This window comes from Bacillus rossius, chromosome 1 (assembly GCF_032445375.1).
Source record: "Bacillus rossius redtenbacheri isolate Brsri chromosome 1, Brsri_v3, whole genome shotgun sequence".
NCBI lineage: Eukaryota > Metazoa > Arthropoda > Insecta > Phasmatodea > Bacillidae > Bacillus > Bacillus rossius.
Window position 1 is genome coordinate 331,438,045 of NC_086330.1, and position 18,996 is coordinate 331,457,040.

Sequence of the window (18,996 nt, forward strand, 5' to 3'; positions counted from 1 at the left end):
ATTTAAGAATTTGTTAATGCCCCGTTTGATATCGGATCAAGATGATTTAGAGGAGATAAAATGGCTAAAAGGCATGTTTTCGAAGATTTAGGTGTAAAAAACCCGTTACAAATTTCTCGAAAGTATCTGAGGTAAATGCATTACACCTTTATCTTTATTTTTCCGCTATTTAATGTTACGGTCACCACTCAAATTTCACAGTTATCTGATGGGAACGAGATGACTGCGCGCCAGTTCAGAGCCTTGCACTAAGAGGTTTTACCGCGCTAGAACCACCATTGAGCATCGCTCTTATCCCGCTTCACTAACACACACGCTGACCAGACGGCGCCCTAAAGCTGATTAGAGGATGGACATAGAAATGCAAGGCAGGAAATTCTTCCAGCTTATCAATCAGGACCCAGGCAAGTCTTAACTATCAAGCTTGTTGCTATTAGCATTAATATTCCACACTGTTCACAACTGGAAGATGTGACTATTCACTCAATCGTAGAAATAACAGTTTGTATAAGGCGGGCAGGTTTAAATAACGTGGTATCCTGTCGCGTAGCAAACTTTAAATAATCTTTAATGTGTGCTACGCGACAGACGGCAGCCCAGCGCTGGGATGAGAAGGGAAGGCAGGCGGCGGGCAGGCGAGTGAGTGAGTGCGCCGGCGGGTCAGCACACATTCCATGTTCACACGCTTCCGTCGGGGGTTTTCTTTTTGTTGCGTTAATAGTAATCATATTTAAAAGTATATTATTTTTATGACCAAATACACATGAATAATACTAGAAACATTTAATACAAACGTAAACCAATCTTTTTCTTCTGGTTGGTGGGGGGTCAAAATGGGCAACCCCCGATTTTACAAAGGCATCGATTTTACGAATGCAATCCGTGGAACCGTGAGCATATGTAAAATGGGGGTTATAGTGTGTGTAGTTTTTGCTTAATCAGGGTGTCCACATTCTGGAAAATCAGGGAAAAGTCAGGGAAGTTGAAGTTGGTCAGGGAAAGTCAGGGAATTCACTTTAGATCATGGAAAAGTCATGGAGATTCCCCAATGATAGCAATTTGAGGGGTAAATGTCATGCTCCAGTCTGCCATCACCCAGACCGTGGAAGCATTTTTTTTTCAGGTCATGGTTTGAGACACAGTCGCACACAATGTAATGGTGTATGCAAGGTTTTGTTTGAATTTGCATTTTTCGTAATGCAGTTGAGTATGATTATTGTAATTTTATGAAAGTCTGCCCATGCAGTGGTAGGAACTTTACTGTGGTAACCTGTATATGCATGTATTTGTATCCTTGTCTTTCCCAGAGACTGTTAAATAATACAATGCAGACCTCTGCATGATAAAATTTTCATATTTATTTTGAATTGAAGATTACAAGAACTGAAATGCAAACATACAACAGATATATTTTTTGTATATGATTGTGTACATATTTTTAATGTCAATGATTTGTTTTGGTGACGTGTTTCAGGTTTTAAAAAAGTGTGATCTACTAGTGAAAATAAAAACTGAACAGCTCCATCAGGTGGTGTAAACCTGGTTCTGTCAATTTTTGTGTCATTGCAAAATTGTTCTATAGTTGAAGGAACCATGGCTAAGCAGTGTATATTTAATAAACAATGGTTAGATTACAAACTGAATCCAGAATTTGCCAGTTGGTTAGACTTGGTGCCTGGAGATTCTTCATTAGCTTATTGTAAAGTGTGCATGAAATCTTTCAAGATTAGTAATATGGGGAGACAGTCTGTTCTTTCTCATGCTAAGGGACCAAAGCATGTGAAAAATGTTCAAAGTACATGTTTGCAACCCAAAATTTCGTTTTCCACCAAATCTGCTAGAACTGAGCAGTGTGAAGTGCCTTCATTTCCACCATGTAGCTCACATGCATCAAATTCATCTTCAACGTCAGACTCATCCTGTAGTATTTCTTTAACTCCAGTCTTGCAGCAAACTAATGTGAAGACTTTCACAGTGAATGATGATGTTACATCAGCAGAAATAATGTGGGCACTGGAAGTAGTTTCAGGAAAGATGTCTTTGAACACTTGTGACAGAAGTGCATCTGTTTTCCGAAGAATGTCTCACGATAGCAAAATAGCTCAGAATTTCTCAATGAAGAAAACTAAAGCCTCGTATGTAATTAATCATGGATTAGCCCCTTATTTCAGAGATTGTTTGAAGTCTGACTTGAACAACTGCAGTGATTATGTAGTGTGTTTTGATGAATCACTTAATAAGGTAGTGCAGAGGGGTCAAATGGACATGTTTGTATGTTTTTGGGATGTCAACCAACAAAGAGTTGGCACACGTTATTGGAACAGTGTTTTCTTAGGACGTGCAACTGCTGTACATCTGTTGGCAGGATTCTCTGAAGGCCTTATGCTCCCTTTAAAAAACTTGTTGCAAGTTTCGATGGATGGGTCAAATGTAAATCATAGTTTTTATAAGAAACTTGAAAGTAAACTGAAAGATGACAATCCGGATGGAAAATCTCTCCTTGATATTGGCACCTGTGGCTTACATACAGTTAATGGAGCTGTGAAGACTGGTCATCAAACAGCTGGTTGGGATGTTAATTCCGTTCTGAGAGCCATGTATGGTCTTTTCAAAGACAGTCCAGCACGGCGAGCAAAGTACATAGACATTACACAGAATAAAGACTTTCCCTTTAAGTTTACTTCTGTGAGGTGGCTAGAAAATGGAGCTTGTGTTGAACGAGCACTGAAAATATATGACAATGTTCAGAAATTTCTTGAAGAAGAATCACTTCCAGGAAATGATAATTAAAAATGTCTCAAAGAAGCTATGGCTGACCCTCTTCTGAAAGTCAGGATGACAGCTTTCAAAAGTCTAATATCAGAGTGTGAACCTTTCTTGGTTCGGTTTCAAAGTCAGAAACCTTTGGTGCCTTTCCTGTACACAGCACTTCAAGAACTTGTTAGGAATCTCCTAATGAGATTTGTCAAGCAAGAAGTAATTGCTGAAGCCAGTACAACATACAAACTGATGACTTTAGATTTGTCCGACAATGAAAATCTAATACCTATAGAGAAAGTTGATGTTGGATATGCTGCCAAAAAGATGCTTAAAGAATTAAAGTGTTCTGACAAGAAGAAACTTATGTTTAAAAATGAGTTTCAAAAATTTCTTGTCAGCATTGTAGAAAAGCTAAAATTGAAAAGCCCTCTGAAATCACATCTTGTACGAGGATTACTTGCTTCGATCCAAGGGTTATTTTCTTCCAGTCAGGTTTGGGTTTGAAGAGAGTCGACACTGTTCTTGAAGAGTTACATGGTGCCAAAAGGATCTCGGAAAAGCTGGCTGATACAGCCAAAAAGCAGTATGTTACTCTGACTGCAGAAGCTCAATCGGAGACATGGAAAACGAGTTTCACAGATTTTGCCACTCACAACAATGATACTCTTGGACTAGATGAATTTTTTCATTCACTTATTGGCAATGACAAGAGGTTTGAGGATTTGTGGCAAGTCATGAAACTCTGTTTCATCTTGTCACATGGGAATGCTTCCGTGGAAAGTGGCTTCTCAATAAACAAGTCTCTCCTTGTTGAAAATTTATTGGAAGAATCTCTAGTGGCTCAACGTATTATTTGTGATGCTGTGAAGAATATGGGTGGAACACAAGAGGTGACCATTACAAGAAGCATGCTTGTTTCTGTGCGAGCTTCAAGGCAAAGATACCAAGCATATTTGGAAAATAAAAATAAGTTGAATGCAGAAGAAGAGAAACAACGGCCAGGAAAAAAGGAAAATTGAGCAACAGCTTAGGGAGCTAGAAGAAAAGAAGAAAATCATGAAATTGGAGAGAGAGAAAGAAGACATCGAAATTGAACGCAAGAAAAAACTTCTTCAGAATATGAAAAATAACTAGAAGCTATCATTAATGTATCAAGTTCCTTAAATCAGTGTTTTAAAGACTAAAAACTACTAATTAATGACTATTGCTTATTCCATTTAAAATTAGTGTGCAATATCATTCTAACTACATACTATATTTAGTTTCATTGTTACTGTGTTTTGTTGCATTTTTATTGATTTTGTTGTTGCTTTCTAGCCTTTGTATTGATAATTTTTCAATTTTATAAATATAAATTAAACTAAAAAATAAATAAAGTGGAGAGAGAACTAGGCCAGCTATGGGGATGGTGGAGGCTGGATTTTCTTTATTTCGTTCAAAAATGGTGAAATAGGCAAGTTTCAAAAAAATCAATTGGTCAGGGAAATTTGAAATTTTGGTCAGGGAAAATCAGGGAAAAGTCAGGGAAATTTTATTGCTGATTTGTGTGGACACCCTGTTCATGACTTTTCACATTAAAATATAAGAGACTTGTATTGTGTAATTTCGGTGTTATTATGTGGTTTTTCTTAAAAATCGAGTTTTTCACATTTTCCATAAAAATTCGCGGAAAATTTCGCGATTTCACGATTCACCATATAATCGTGGCCCTACTTATTAATTTAAATTGTTTGGCGTGCTCTTTTAAACTTCACTTTTTAAATAAATGCACTTGCCTTGAATGGGTTTTGTTTTCATGAATAACTTTATCTAACAAATATATTTTTCTCTCACATAATTATCGCACCCCTACTTTTCAAACTTGATTTTAGAATTAAATGTGCGACGATTATACGAGAAAACATGGTAGAATTATTTTCACATCAAACTGTTATCCACACAAGCCTTAAGTTATTTCATGAAACTTTATTGTGAGCCATGTCACTGTCTGACCTTTTTCCCATTAGTAATTGCAGAAGAGAAGAAGAAAAACACGGTTCTTACGCTGTTCCAGGCATGAAGACGGACATGAAGTACCTGGATGGTATCGCCCTGATGGACCTTAAATCCAAGCCAGAGGTGATCTGGTACTTTGCCGAGACGGACCTGCCGGAAGACGTGAACGAAAGGTTCAGGGTACTGTTTCAGATGAGAGAGAAGTGGACCCTGGTTGAGATTCACCCCTACATTCAGTAAGTGCAGCAGTTGCAATCTGCATGTGTGACATTTTGAGAGGGCAAGTTGATCATGGTCACAGCAGTCATCCAGATTTTTATACCGTTTTCAGTTGACATATGTACGGTACCTGAGTTTTAGTTGGTAAGCTTAATGTCCAGTCTCTGCCAATGGCAATAGTAGGCAGATTCCCTAAATATTTTGCAATAAAATAAAAAAAAATACATATAATATTTGGGCCTATTACCATTATAATATTAATACATACTGACATGACTGTACGTATTACTAATAATATATACAGTAATAATGAAATATATACAGTCATTTGACTGTGTGTGTGTATAGAGAGAGAGAGAGAGAGAGATAGACATATAGACATATAGATATAGTATACAGCGAGTAAAACGCAGACATCAGCATCCCAACAATTTGGCGGAACTGCAGGATCAAATCCTCAGTGAGTGACTAAACCTGTATGCAACGTATCTGAACTACCTCAATTTCTAACCGAGCCCAGACGGTTAACGGTTATCAAGTCCAGAGGCGAAGTTACGCGGTACTAAATGTGCTTGTAATGATTTCTCCAGGGGTGACTATCTTTTGTCCGGTGAGCTTACTTCATTTATTGTAATGTTTTTTTTATCAGAATACAAAATGAAATTTACAACAAAAAAGTTTGTTCACGCAAAGCATTAATACAATAGTAGCAATATCAAGCAAATTATAAGTCAACAACATTTAAAAATCGAGATATTTATATTATAATGGTAATATATATATAGTCATTACTAAATGACTATAAATATTTATGAATCGGTCATTTGAGAAACCCCACAAGTCCTGAAAAGTTAGTTTTGAGATATTCAAAGAAAACGTTTGTAGTCAAATTAGTTAAATGATACAAAGGTTTTGTTACTGTTGTTACCGTATATACTCGTGTATAGCGCGCCCTTTTTTCCCCTCAAGTAAAGGAAAAAAATAAGGATGCGCGCTATACACGGGAAAAAAATTTTTTTTGGGGGGGGGGGGGGAGGAGTGGAAGTCGTTAACTGCCGGGTGACGGGTGACGTTTCTGGCCAGCCCCCACACATACGCACAAGCAACAAGGCCTCTGTTTCACACACACACACACACACACACACACACACACACACACGCGCGCGCGCACGCACGCACACACGCACCCACGCACGCACGCACGCACGCACGCACGCACGCACGCACGCACGCACGCACGCACGCACGCACGCACGCACGCACGCACGCACGCACGCACGCACGCACGCACGCACGCACGCACGCACGCACGCACGCACGCACGCACGCACGCACGCACGCACGCACGCACGCACGCACGCACGCACGCACGCACGCACGCACGCACGCACGCACGCACGCACGCACGCACGCACGCACGCACGCACGCACGCACGCACGCACGCACGCACGCACGCACGCACGCACGCACGCACGCACGCACGCACGCACGCACGCACGCACGCACGCACGCACGCACGCACGCACGCACGCACGCACGCACGCACGCACGCACGCACGCACGCACGCACGCACGCACGCACGCACGCACGCACGCACGCACGCACGCACGCACGCACGCACGCACGCACGCACGCACGCACGCACGCACGCACGCACGCACGCACGCACGCACGCACGCACGCACGCACGCACGCACGCACGCACGCACGCACGCACGCACGCACGCACGCACGCACGCACGCACGCACGCACGCACGCACGCACGCACGCACGCACGCACGCACGCACGCACGCACGCACGCACGCACGCACGCACGCACGCACGCACGCACGCACGCACGCACGCACGCACGCACGCACGCACGCACGCACGCACGCACGCACGCACGCACGCACGCACGCACGCACGCACGCACGCACGCACGCACGCACGCACGCACGCACGCACGCACGCACGCACGCACGCACGCACGCACGCACGCACGCACGCACGCACGCACGCACGCACGCACGCACGCACGCACGCACGCACGCACGCACGCACGCACGCACGCACGCACGCACGCACGCACGCACGCACGCACGCACGCACGCACGCACGCACGCACGCACGCACGCACGCACGCACGCACGCACGCACGCACGCACGCACGCACGCACGCACGCACGCACGCACGCACGCACGCACGCACGCACGCACGCACGCACGCACGCACGCACATCATGGTCTCTTGTTTATTTTTAGACCTCCCCCCTTTACAGAAAGTCAGCTCAGAAGCTAGTAAAAAGAGAGAGAGAGAAAGAGAGAATGTTGTCACTAGTCCCCCCCCCCCCCCCCGGCAACTTCTTCGCTTCCTCCATTCCTCACCGGTGAGTCATCAAGTTCTCCGCGCCAGCTTAGCAACGTAGCGCGGCACGCCTCCCTCCCTTCCTTCCTTCCACGTACCAGTTGTGACGATATAGCGCTTCAATTATCTTCCGTTTCGACAGCAGAGTTTATGTATTTTCCTGACGCATCACCACACATCAATTTAAATAATCAGGTACCACAAAATGTTGGTAAAATTTATTTTTTTTCTTTGGAATTAGTTGCAAAAATCGTGGTGCGCGCTTTACACGAGGGCGCGCTATACACGAGTAAATACGGTAGTTACAGTAGTCGTTATACTATATGAAGAGTATAATTCCAAAACTCGCTTAGTCTATTTTCCTACTTTGTGGGAAAATTCACTTTTGTTGCTGTCCTTCAACTATTTAACACATCGTTGTGATATTACCATTACGTGTAATCCTTCTTATATTTAGAAAAAATTTGATAAGGTGCGTGTAAATCAGTACAGTTTTATTAATTGTATAAATATCAAAATATATCCCAAAACCAGCTCAGTCCTAGAACTGAGTGAGTTTTCAGTGTTTTTATTAGAGTTAAAAATATTATTCACATTATAAAATGTTGATTGATAAATTAATTCCAACAAATTATTTTACTATGCCTTTGGATTTCAATTATACTATGTGTTAATATAAGCCGTGTTTGGTTATACATTTTCATTAAGTGCATACATTTACACACAAAGCTATTAATAAGGGATACTTACTGTGATAGATATAATCTGTTATTGCACAGGTTCCAAACAAGGTGAATACAGGGCCATAACCAAATACGTAAAAACACAATAACGAAGTGGGTTTGTTCCAAAATTTGATGCACCTATCAAGCATGCTCTCTTACTGCTTGTTATGATAAAAAGTGTACAGTATTAATAAAATAACAACAGTGAGTGACTATTAGGTGAAAGTATAATATGTGTAAATCTTTAAAATCAATGATTAATAACAAATACTACAAAAATATATTCACCTATTATTATTGAGGACAAATGAATTACATTATAATTTTTTTACATTTTAATTACTCATAATTTTAAGTACATGGTTATAATAACTTGTAAATATGAGGTATTGCTCATAATGATATTATAGACACAACTACCACCATCATATGGCATACTGGATAGGTTTTAAGACTGAACGAGTTTTCAGGACGACAGTGCCATGGACTGAGCAAGTTATGAGAAATACTTGCATCTTTCGAACCCTATAACACAATGACTCGGCTACTTTCGATGACGATTGATATTTTAAAAGATGGAGACATATTTTAACTGAGTTGAACTGCAATTACCTCAGTTTCGCCAAAAATGGACTTAGCGAGTTTTGGAATTATACTCTTCTATTATGTTCTAAGATAAGAGACAAAAATATCAACTAGGGCTGTATCCGAATACATAGGGATGCGTCCTTAGCACACACATCCCTACATCCCTTAGCAAATGCAGCCACAATGTAGAGGACACATTTCTAATGGATGGATAGTATCCGAATACTTTTACTGCTAGCATCACCTGTTGACTGTCAGTCGTACTAATGTTCACGCAGCCATTTTGTGTAGGGATATCTACGAATATTCAGCAAAAATTAAATAATAAATACCTACCAATTAAAAAATAATGTAACGTGTATGTTATACATGTTAGTGATCCAAATAAAATACATTTTATAAATTGTAAACTTTAAAAATACTTATGAGTTTTGAATTATCCTTTAAGTTTAAATTCCTATTTTGATTATATTTATTAACGTCTTCATTTGTCTCTGTTGAAGTTATCACTTTCACTTATAATGTTTTAAACAAATCTTACGCTGAAAATCTGAAGTAATATTATACACATACAAAATAAAACCCGATTCCGAAGCTAATGGATGTAGGGACGTGTTAGTGAATGCGAGTGTCGCATCCCTAGAAACCTCGAATTAGTGGATGCGTGAAGGGATGCATCGGCATCCCTTGTGATAATTCGGATTCAACACAAAGATGGCCGCGTCCACTACGATGCACTTTTAGTGGATCCCTTAGCTAAGGGATCCATTAGGCCAGTATTCGGATGCAACCTTGCATAATTAATTATCTGGACATGTGGGGTTTCTCAAAAGACTGGCAACTAAATTAGGCGTTTTGTTGCTTTGAATGCAAAGAAAATGTTATGTGAAATAAACTAATAATACTTGTACAAAATGAATATTTACAACATAGGCAACCATCAATAATCAATATACATTCAGAAGCCGCTATCATTGGCCATAAAAAATGTATAATGTAAAACTTAAACAGTTTAGATACTATGCTGGGAGTTCGATAGTAAATCTCACTGCTTGAAATTAACAAGCATAGTAATGAGAACACCTAGGAAAATAAAATGTTTACGTAATGCGCTCTACGTCTGTAGTGTCAGTTGTTGGCCACTGAAAGAGTTCCGCATAAAAGACATTTGCTATTTCAGGAGGAATAAATCTCTGCATTTTCTTTATATCTTCCATTTTCTTATTGTTTATGGGTGCACAACCTTCTCTGTAGGCTAATTCTGTTCGCATGTCAGGTTTATCACTAGAAGACTTTAGTACGAATGTATGATTAACGAGTCCATCAATGAATGATAAAGCTCGAACTGTTCCAATGTGGTCAGCAGAATAGACAAATTCCATAAATGTTGAAATATTGAAATGCTGTTTCTGATTTTGTCGCACACTCCTTGCATTTAGGCCACCAATGTTTGAAATCTTTTATGTCTTTGGTTTCAACCATTTGCACTGTAAATTATCCTGGGTTGAAAGTAGAATGTGCAATGAGCTATACATATTCTTTTGGTGTCTATATTCGCGATCAGTCCTTTAAGTTTCCTTTTAATGACACTGAAATCTCTGTCACAGGGTAAAAACGAGTGCCCTCTGACCGGAAAGTAATGATGAACTGTCTGAAACCTCCCTGTCTCCACAACTGCCAACAAAAACCTCACTACAGTGTTGTTCTTATTTTGGCCTCCAGCCCCATCAGAAAACCGATGCAAATCTAGCAGAAAAGAGCATACCTCTTTGGGCCCTTTCTTTGCTATTCCTTCATGGTACACATACATTTTCCCATGCTTTGTTTTGATGTCATGTATGTCGAATACGTTCATGGTGAGTTGCCGCATATAAAACGTCTCTTGCACAGGAATTTCTGGCAATTGCATGTTTATCATGAAGTCCATACATATACCAGCCACTTCACTATCTTCCAAACACTGATGTCTGACTCTCTCAATATGTAGTTTTATAAAATTTGTTGGCTCTTCTTTTGTGTACTAATAATTCAGCTACATGGACCCATTTAGCAACATCATTAATTGTAGAACTTTTTATTTTCACAGACAATTCTTCACACTGACAACATGTGTCCACCTGTGGTCTTCCAAACGTAAGGCTGAAGTTCTCTTGAAAAACTTGCAAGTAAAATTTGTATGAAACATCAATGTCTGCATTTTTTTCTTTAAATAATCGCCACATGTGTTTTACATTAAGAGAAGCACTGAGATAACGAAATGTCTTACTTGTGTAATGCGCTTCTTTAGTAGGGAAAGAAGCAATGTGCTCTTCAATACACTTCACTACATGTCCCGGCTTTGTGTTTCCAGGGGTATTTTTACCTCTTGCATCCTTTGGTGATTTACCTTCAGACAACAGGTTGCAAATTCGTCTAAGACGATCACTAGAAATACCATGGATAGAGAGGAAAGCAGTTTTACACACGTAAACTCTTCCACTTGGCGTAGACAGGGTGTATTTGAATGTGTGGGATTTTGGTTTTCCACTTGGGGCATCAGAAGGACAGCGTGGACATTTTCACTTGATTGGTTGGCACTCGATAAGTCTTTGTAGATAAGCGTCCTGTCCATTTTTTGTATCAAAGTCAATGAACTTTGTGTAGATCTGTAATGTATCTATCATCTTCACACACTCTTGAAGGAATGCATTTCCACTTAAACCTGAAACAATATATACATAATTTTCATTTTTATTTTGTAATGTTATATATTTAACAATTTCTTTTCTTTTTACATATTACAAGAAATTTAATATTTATCTCATGATTAAACATAAATATTAATATTATTTTATAACTTTGCCTCTTTTTGTTATATTAAAAACTAAGAATAATAATTTTTTGTATTCCCTATCAAACCAATATGGCTGTCAAGACGAACAATATAAAAATACTGTACTGTCACCAAAAGGACTGATTACGAGTATTATTTAACCCTGTGTAGCTTACGTTGTTTAATGGTCATAGATATAACATTGTAAAATGCTGCCACATTCTTTAGCCTCAACAATGAACATGCTCTTCTTCACTCTTACTCTTTGACCATTACACATTGTTCATAATATTGCGTTATTGAGTGTTTCTAAGCTCCTTTAGATAAAGTGCAACTTCGTTAGTTGATTAGATACGGGAAGTTGCCAAATGTTTATCACACGTCTTATTCCTAATAATTTAAATGTAGCAAGTTCTATGACAATTTGTAATAAACATAAATGTGCTAATAAAACATGGTTATGTTATTACTTACTTGCATTCGTTTCCATGAAGTTTGGCTTCCACAACATTTCCTTTCCAATTCACATACAGTACAACCCGGTTATAACATTCCCGTTGGTAACATTTTCCCGCCTATAACACCATAATTTCATGGTCCCATCATTTCTCCATTTATCACAATGCTTTAATTTCCCGCCTGTAACAATATTAAAATTTCTACATTCCCGCATTTAACATTCAAATTTGCTTTGATAACTGCCACAATTTTCAGTATCCCTTCCTTCAAAGTCATAATTTAGAGCGAAACCATAGCTAGAAAATACAGCACGCATATACAAACATCAGATGTTTACATTTGTGTAGTTCACCATAGACGTGGTACACACGCACTCCACAACTTGCACCGGATCGACTATCAATATGGTGTCCTGTTCCCGCTCGTTAGCCTATGACTTGTTCCGTTATACTTATGATGCACATTTTGTGTACTGTTACATGGTCGGAAACAGTGCTACTGTATTCTATGGTGCTGGTTTTTGTTTCAAAGTTTTAACACCTTGAGATGATTAAAAGTTCTATGGATATATTCACGGCTTTTGTTTGTGGTTAACCTTTACCGTAATTATTTTTTTTCACTTACTTATTGTAGTCACGGTCGTATTTAATTAAATACGCCGTATTGAAATTTTATTCAGGTTATTGTACGGCTATGATGGCAGATAAATATAAGCGAAAATCATATTCTGTAGCTGAAAAAATTCAGTTTATTAAACAAGTGGACAGGAACCGCAACAAAACGTGTGTTGCGATTGCAAAAGAGTTGAATATTTCTGTTTTGACTCTGAACTGTATTGTACAAAATCGTGAAAAATTGTTTGCTGAAGTTAAGGTAAAAAAAATTAGAAACGGGAAACACGAAGACGTTGATGACAAGCTGTTGGGATGGTTCAAGCAAGTGCGGGCATCGAGTGTTCCTATAAATGGAAATATTTTACGACAAAAGGCAGAGGAAATAACTTTGAAGTTAGGAGTTGAAGGTTTCAAAGCTACAAATGGTTGGATCAATAGATTCAAAAAAAGAACTGGGATTGTTTATCGTGCCATAAGTGGGGAGGGTGCCAGTGTAAATACAGACACTGTAAACACTTGAAAAAATGATGTCTTGCCGAGTTTGTTACACAGTTATGAAGAAAGGGACATCTTCAACTTATATGAATGTGCATTATATTTCAATTTGTTACCAGACAAAACCTTCTCATTGAAAGGTGAAAAATGCACTGGTGGCAAAAGAAGCAAAGAGCGGATCACAGTTTTACTTGGTGCTAACATGGATGGCACAGAAAAGTTACCTCCATTGGTAATTGGAAAATCAGCAAAGCCGAGATGTTTTAAGAATGTCAAAACCTTGCCTTGTAGGTATGACTACAACAAAAACGCATGGATGACCTGTAAGATTTTCGAGCAGTACCTCCACTTTCTTGATGCTAAGATGGGGCTCAGAAACAGGAAGATTTTGGTTTTTGTGGACCACTGTGCTGCGCATCCTCCAAATGTTAGTTTGAGAAATATCAGACTAGAATTTTTGCCTGATAACAGTACTTGTTGCCTTCAACCTCTAGATCAGGGCATCATTAATGTTTTTAAGATGGGTTTCAGGAAGCGGTTGTGCCACAAAGTTCTTCGATTTGTAGAGGCCAAGAAACCTATTAAAAAGATTAATATTCTGGATGCCATGCACTTTTTGTCTACTTCGTTTTGCCTACGACAGTTGCCAACTGTTTTCGGAAAGCAGGTTTCCAGAAAACAGTGACAACAGGTACAGATGCTGTGGATGTGCTGAACGAAGATGACTCTCCAGCTGCAGAAGACATTCCATCTACAGACCTGCTAACTATACATAACTCTCCAACTGCAGATGAATGGGAAATGTTGCAGACTGTCTGCAATTTCCATGGCAGTTATGAAGAGTATGTTGTGGTTGATGACAATCTACAAGCTTGTCAGACTCTGACAAGTGACATCATCTCAGATCAAGATGAGCATGAAGATGAAGATGGCGAAGATGACGAAGATGCTAAGCCTGAAGTTGTACCTACACAACTTAAAGCCTACGAAGCTATAACTACTTTGAAAAAATTTGTTGGTGCACAAAACAATACACCTGACAGTATTATGAGCTCTGTGTGGCATATTGAGGACTACTTAGTGAAAGTTGCTCAAACAAACAGTAAGAAACTAAAATCACCAATTATTTTTCAAAGTAACTGTAGTAGGTGAATCACAAGCAGCTGTAATTTCATTCCAAGTTATGTTATGTTTAAAACATTTTTTTCTTTAGCACATTATTAGGTATTATCTATAAATAAAATTAACCAATTTTCCACTCCAAAGGGCCCTCGGGCTCCGTCAAGATCTACACGAATGTCACTCAAAATAAAAATAATAAGATAACATCTTAGGATTTCAAAATAAACATTAGGGGGGGGGGGGGGGGGGCTGGGGGGTGGTAGCAGTAGAGCTGGTACAGGGATTGTCTAACCTCCTTAGGACAGGGGGTGTAGGGTGTTGACTGAAAGAAAAAAAAGTATTATTTATCCCACATCGTTTCAGGTTTTATTTCCGGTAAACGATGACCAACACAAAAGTAAATAATTAACTAATTAAATAAATAAATAAAGTCAATAATGTCAAAATATCTCTGGTAACAAACAAAAAAAATATTAAATACTCTTTTGAAATAAATAAAATAGAACGAGTATTACTTTTTTAAAATAACATGATTATTCTTAACACACACCTCGACCCATCCTTAAGCTAAAATTAACGAAAGAAATTTTACATTACTGGATACCACAAACTGCCTGCAATCCTGGAAAGCATCAAAACGTTAAGTCATTCTAACACAATTTTAAACTACGCCCACAGATGTTACAAGAGGTGAAGGAAAATTACGAGTTCGCCATTACTTACAACACCTTCAAACGGCAGCACGCAGCTACCCGCCAGGCCGGGGCTCCGACAGACCTCCAACACCTCACCGAGAAGAACCACCACCGGCGCACCCAGGGTGGCCCCCTTTATTAAATTCACTTCACAACGTCATCACGTCGAGAACACTCCACGCGAAAACAAAAATCCCGGCCGCGATTTCACAAACACAACCGCCATTCCGCCAACCGACGCTATCCCCCCCTCCACCGGTCATGCCAGACTCGCACTTCTGCCACCTGGTGGCGACACAAACACCAACGCGTCAGGTGCGCGCCTGCGCGAGAAGAGCAACGCAGCGAAACCAACCAGGGCGGCCAACACTCCCGGAGATTCCAGGACAGGATGACGCAACCGCCCGCGCAGCTGGCCAGGCCCCCGGGCGGCGAATCACGCCACCGTCCCAGAAAAACAGAGAGCGTTAGCAATCTACCGCGCCAGGAAAACAAAAGTCAATGCCCGAGTGTCGCAAACAAGTGTCAGGAACTCACGCGGGCTCACAAAGCACTACATGCGCAAAGCCAAGATCAATAAACCCTACACGTAAAATTTTACCGCGTGACAATATTGAGGACTACTTAGTGAAAGTTGCTCAAACAAACAGTAAGAAACTAAAATCACCAATTATTTTTCAAAGTAACTGTAGTAGGTGAATCACAAGCAGCTGTAATTTCATTCCAAGTTATGTTATGTTTAAAACATTTTTTTCTTTAGCACATTATTAGGTATTATCTATAAATAAAATTAACCAATTTTCCACTCTATTGCTGTATGTATTTAGTGTATTACTCCTGTACTTTGTGTTGTTTTACCTATACTCTTTAATTTAATCAATCCACGTGTAATTTATACAAAGTGAAGATGTAATTTTATGATTTCCTGCTTATAACATTTTCCTGCTTATAACATTTTTTTTAATTTTGTCCCTTGGAGAATGTTATAACAGGGTTGTACTGTACTGCTTATTTTTAATTCTTGCCTTTTTAATCTTCTCACTTTTGTACTCTACTTTATTAATGCCCTTCTTTCTCTTATTTTGATCATTCAAATCACTTTCACTACTTGAAGACTGCATTTTACTTGCAGCATACAACAATAAAGCACGGATGAGTTATTTACTATGAAGTTGTGTCAACTGGTGTTATAGGTTGCAGCACCGTATGCCCTCCAATGTGCTGCACTCTATAGGACACAGGTGCAGTCATTTGAGAAACCCCTCATGTCCTGACCATGAGGGGTTTCTCAATGCAATGCATTCTTGAGGCATTCAGTTTATATGTTATTTGTGTGTGGACATGCGGGGTTTTAACAGTAACTGATACAGCTTGCTATTTTTTACAATATTCTGTGTATACTAATTCCATTTCGGCCAAAAGTGGACATGTGGGGTTTCTCAAATGACCGATTCATATACAGTCATTACTAAATGACTATATATATATATATGCCCCCATGCAAGTCAAAAAGTCTCTCGCAGAAATTTAGCAATATTCAAACAATTTAAAATTGAAAACATCATTTGAAATATGTATTATTCTAAGCACACTAAAACCTCGTAGAAGAAGTGGCAGTGCGTGTTTAGTTCGTACCGTGTTCTTGCAGACGCCTGGCTACCGACAAGGTGAATGTTAATGCCTTGTTGACCAAGCATGCGAGGGCATGCACGGTGAATGGTGTCAAGTACTACAGTGCCAAACACAGATGAGGAGCCCAGCGGTTCAGACCTGCTTGTGAAGTTAAGAAATGTAATATGCCAGTTACAGCATTGGAAACATGATGCTAGCGACATCCTATTGAGAGGAGTATGTGATGAGATTAGGTAAAAATGTAAAATATCACCATTGATGGGTCTATGTGTTTGCTTTGGCTGACATTGCAGAACATTTATAAATATTCTTGTACTGTAATATATTATATTTTTTGTCAGCCCATGGGTAATTGAAGTGCTAATATTTACAGGCTTTCTAACCACTATCTTCTGTATGTTATGGCAATAAATTGTTAATTTTTAAGTTGACATATTATTTCATTTTCAGTCATGCAATTGCACGTCCTTTGTTTTTTTTTGAATTGTTTACAAACATATTGTAGTTCAATCTCACAAAAAATTATTATTTGACAACACAACTCTTACGTAAGACTAGATGCAAAATGAATAACCAAATCATTCCTGCGAGATGTGTTATAATTACTTGCTAAAGGACGCGAGACTCATCTGGTATTTGTACTTACCAGCTGTCGAAACCTTGGACGTAACTTCAACTGGCTGCGGGGTTTGGTTCGGAGATCAGAACATTAGTGTGACCAAATGATGATAAAAACCCACTTCTAAAAATGTAGACATGACCCATGTTATGGTGTGAATTTCACTACAGAAATGTGTGTCAAATAAAACTTGTAGACTATGTATATTTGAAAGATTAAATCTTAAATTTATGCTTAGGTGTAGTCAAAGCTGGTGGAACTGTATTGCAAATAATAGTAAAAGTATTGGAGGTGTAACACTAAGCGATTGAATAATGTTAAATTGAACAAAGTTCTACAGCCATTGCAAAAACATTAGCTGTTGTAAAATGATTTAATTTAAAAAATGGACTTTATTGCCCCAGAATTTTTGTGATGTAAGTTATGATGTAGTTTTTAAAGCAGTTTATTAATCAGCATATCAAAAGTAGCCTAAGTTATGAATTAAATGTTTTCTTCTTTAAAATACCTTCGTAGGAGTATAACTTGCATAACAATCAGTGCTTCTGATGCAGCTGTTGCATAGTGCAACATGTACACACATGTTGCACACATGTTGCACAAGGCATTGCCTTTTTCATTCTCAATTTGATACTAGCTTTTCTGAAAATTGATTGGGTTAAGGGTAATACCACAAAGCAATTATTTTTCTTTATCAATTAAACATATCCAGTATCTTAGTGTTCCATTTTAAATAATTTCACCATATTTTATAAACCCATTGTTAAGCTTCAAATTCAAAGGTGTATAACATCTTGGGGAGCTTGTTAGACCATATGCCTTATATATGTTTTAAATTTTTTTTTTTGTGATTTGCCTGTTGATGAATTTTATCGGTCGAATAACTCCCATATAGGCCCCAATGTTTGATGCATTTGGTGTTAGTCCAGATAGTTGCTTTGATGAAACCAATAGCAATTTGTAATCAATGAAATAAAACACATTTTACAGCATTTTGGTTTTTTTGTGGGACCATTTACAAGCTGGGTTCCGAAGCATGTCGTACCCAATTTTACTCCCTCGCAGGGCGACCCTTATGGTGAAACCAACACTGGATGGAACACAGAAACACGTATCTCGCTACATGACAAGCTGCATGAGACAGCATCTACATCGACACTGAGCTTCGATGGAATATATGTAAAGTGGCAGGAAACCACGAATAGTTTTATCATTGCCTGTCGCATCATCAAAATTTGCTGTTCGAAATAATGCAATATTTTTTTCTCTGAATTGCATCATTCGTATCGCATAGGTAGATCCACTGGCGGATGCAGGAACTTATATTTTTGGAGAATATTTAAAAAAAAAAAAGGATATTTATTAGGGATGTGCGGTTACCCGATATTTTCGGGTACGGTTCGAATCCACGACTACCATAACCCGGAATCGTTGTATGTACATGGATTCGAACAGTATTACGGATATTCACAAACGTTATAAATTTATTTAATAGGTTTAAAAATACTAGCAGAAAAAAATTAAATTTGGCTACTATTACGTAATTATTTATAATATGATGTATCAAAGAAAGAAACGTAAATTAAATAATTAACACAGTGACATTAAAATAATTTCAAGATTTCGAGAGCTTAAACTATAATTACGAATATCGTCATATAGCAAACTAGAAACTAAAAACAATTACATACCTACAAGTTAACAACTACTTTTTTTTTGTTCTTATAAGTAGTTGTAGGCATGTTGTACTAGCCTATATCATTATTATTGTGAACAATGCTATTGATAATAAAATTATATATATAAATAAAGTAGCCCAACATCTTTTGCTTGATTTGCAGTCAGTTGCAGTAATCATAGAATATTGTATTATTTTTATTTAAAAAATACTGCTTTAGCTTGCTTACCTA

General features: G+C 38.7%; 1 protein-coding gene across 1 annotated transcript in view; it reads left to right on the forward strand.

Annotated features, from left to right (window-relative positions):
- The window catches only part of LOC134528049 (sister chromatid cohesion protein DCC1), a 41,967-nt gene extending 25,069 nt beyond the window's left edge, over positions 1 to 16,898 (forward strand). The window contains exons 6-7 of the mRNA XM_063361250.1: positions 4,814 to 4,991; positions 16,484 to 16,898. Coding sequence (XP_063217320.1) covers positions 4,814 to 4,991; positions 16,484 to 16,586 — 281 coding nt within the window. The 3' untranslated portion in view covers positions 16,587 to 16,898. The remainder of the gene's footprint in view (positions 1 to 4,813; positions 4,992 to 16,483) is intronic.
- Positions 16,899 to 18,996: the final 2,098 nt, after the last annotated feature.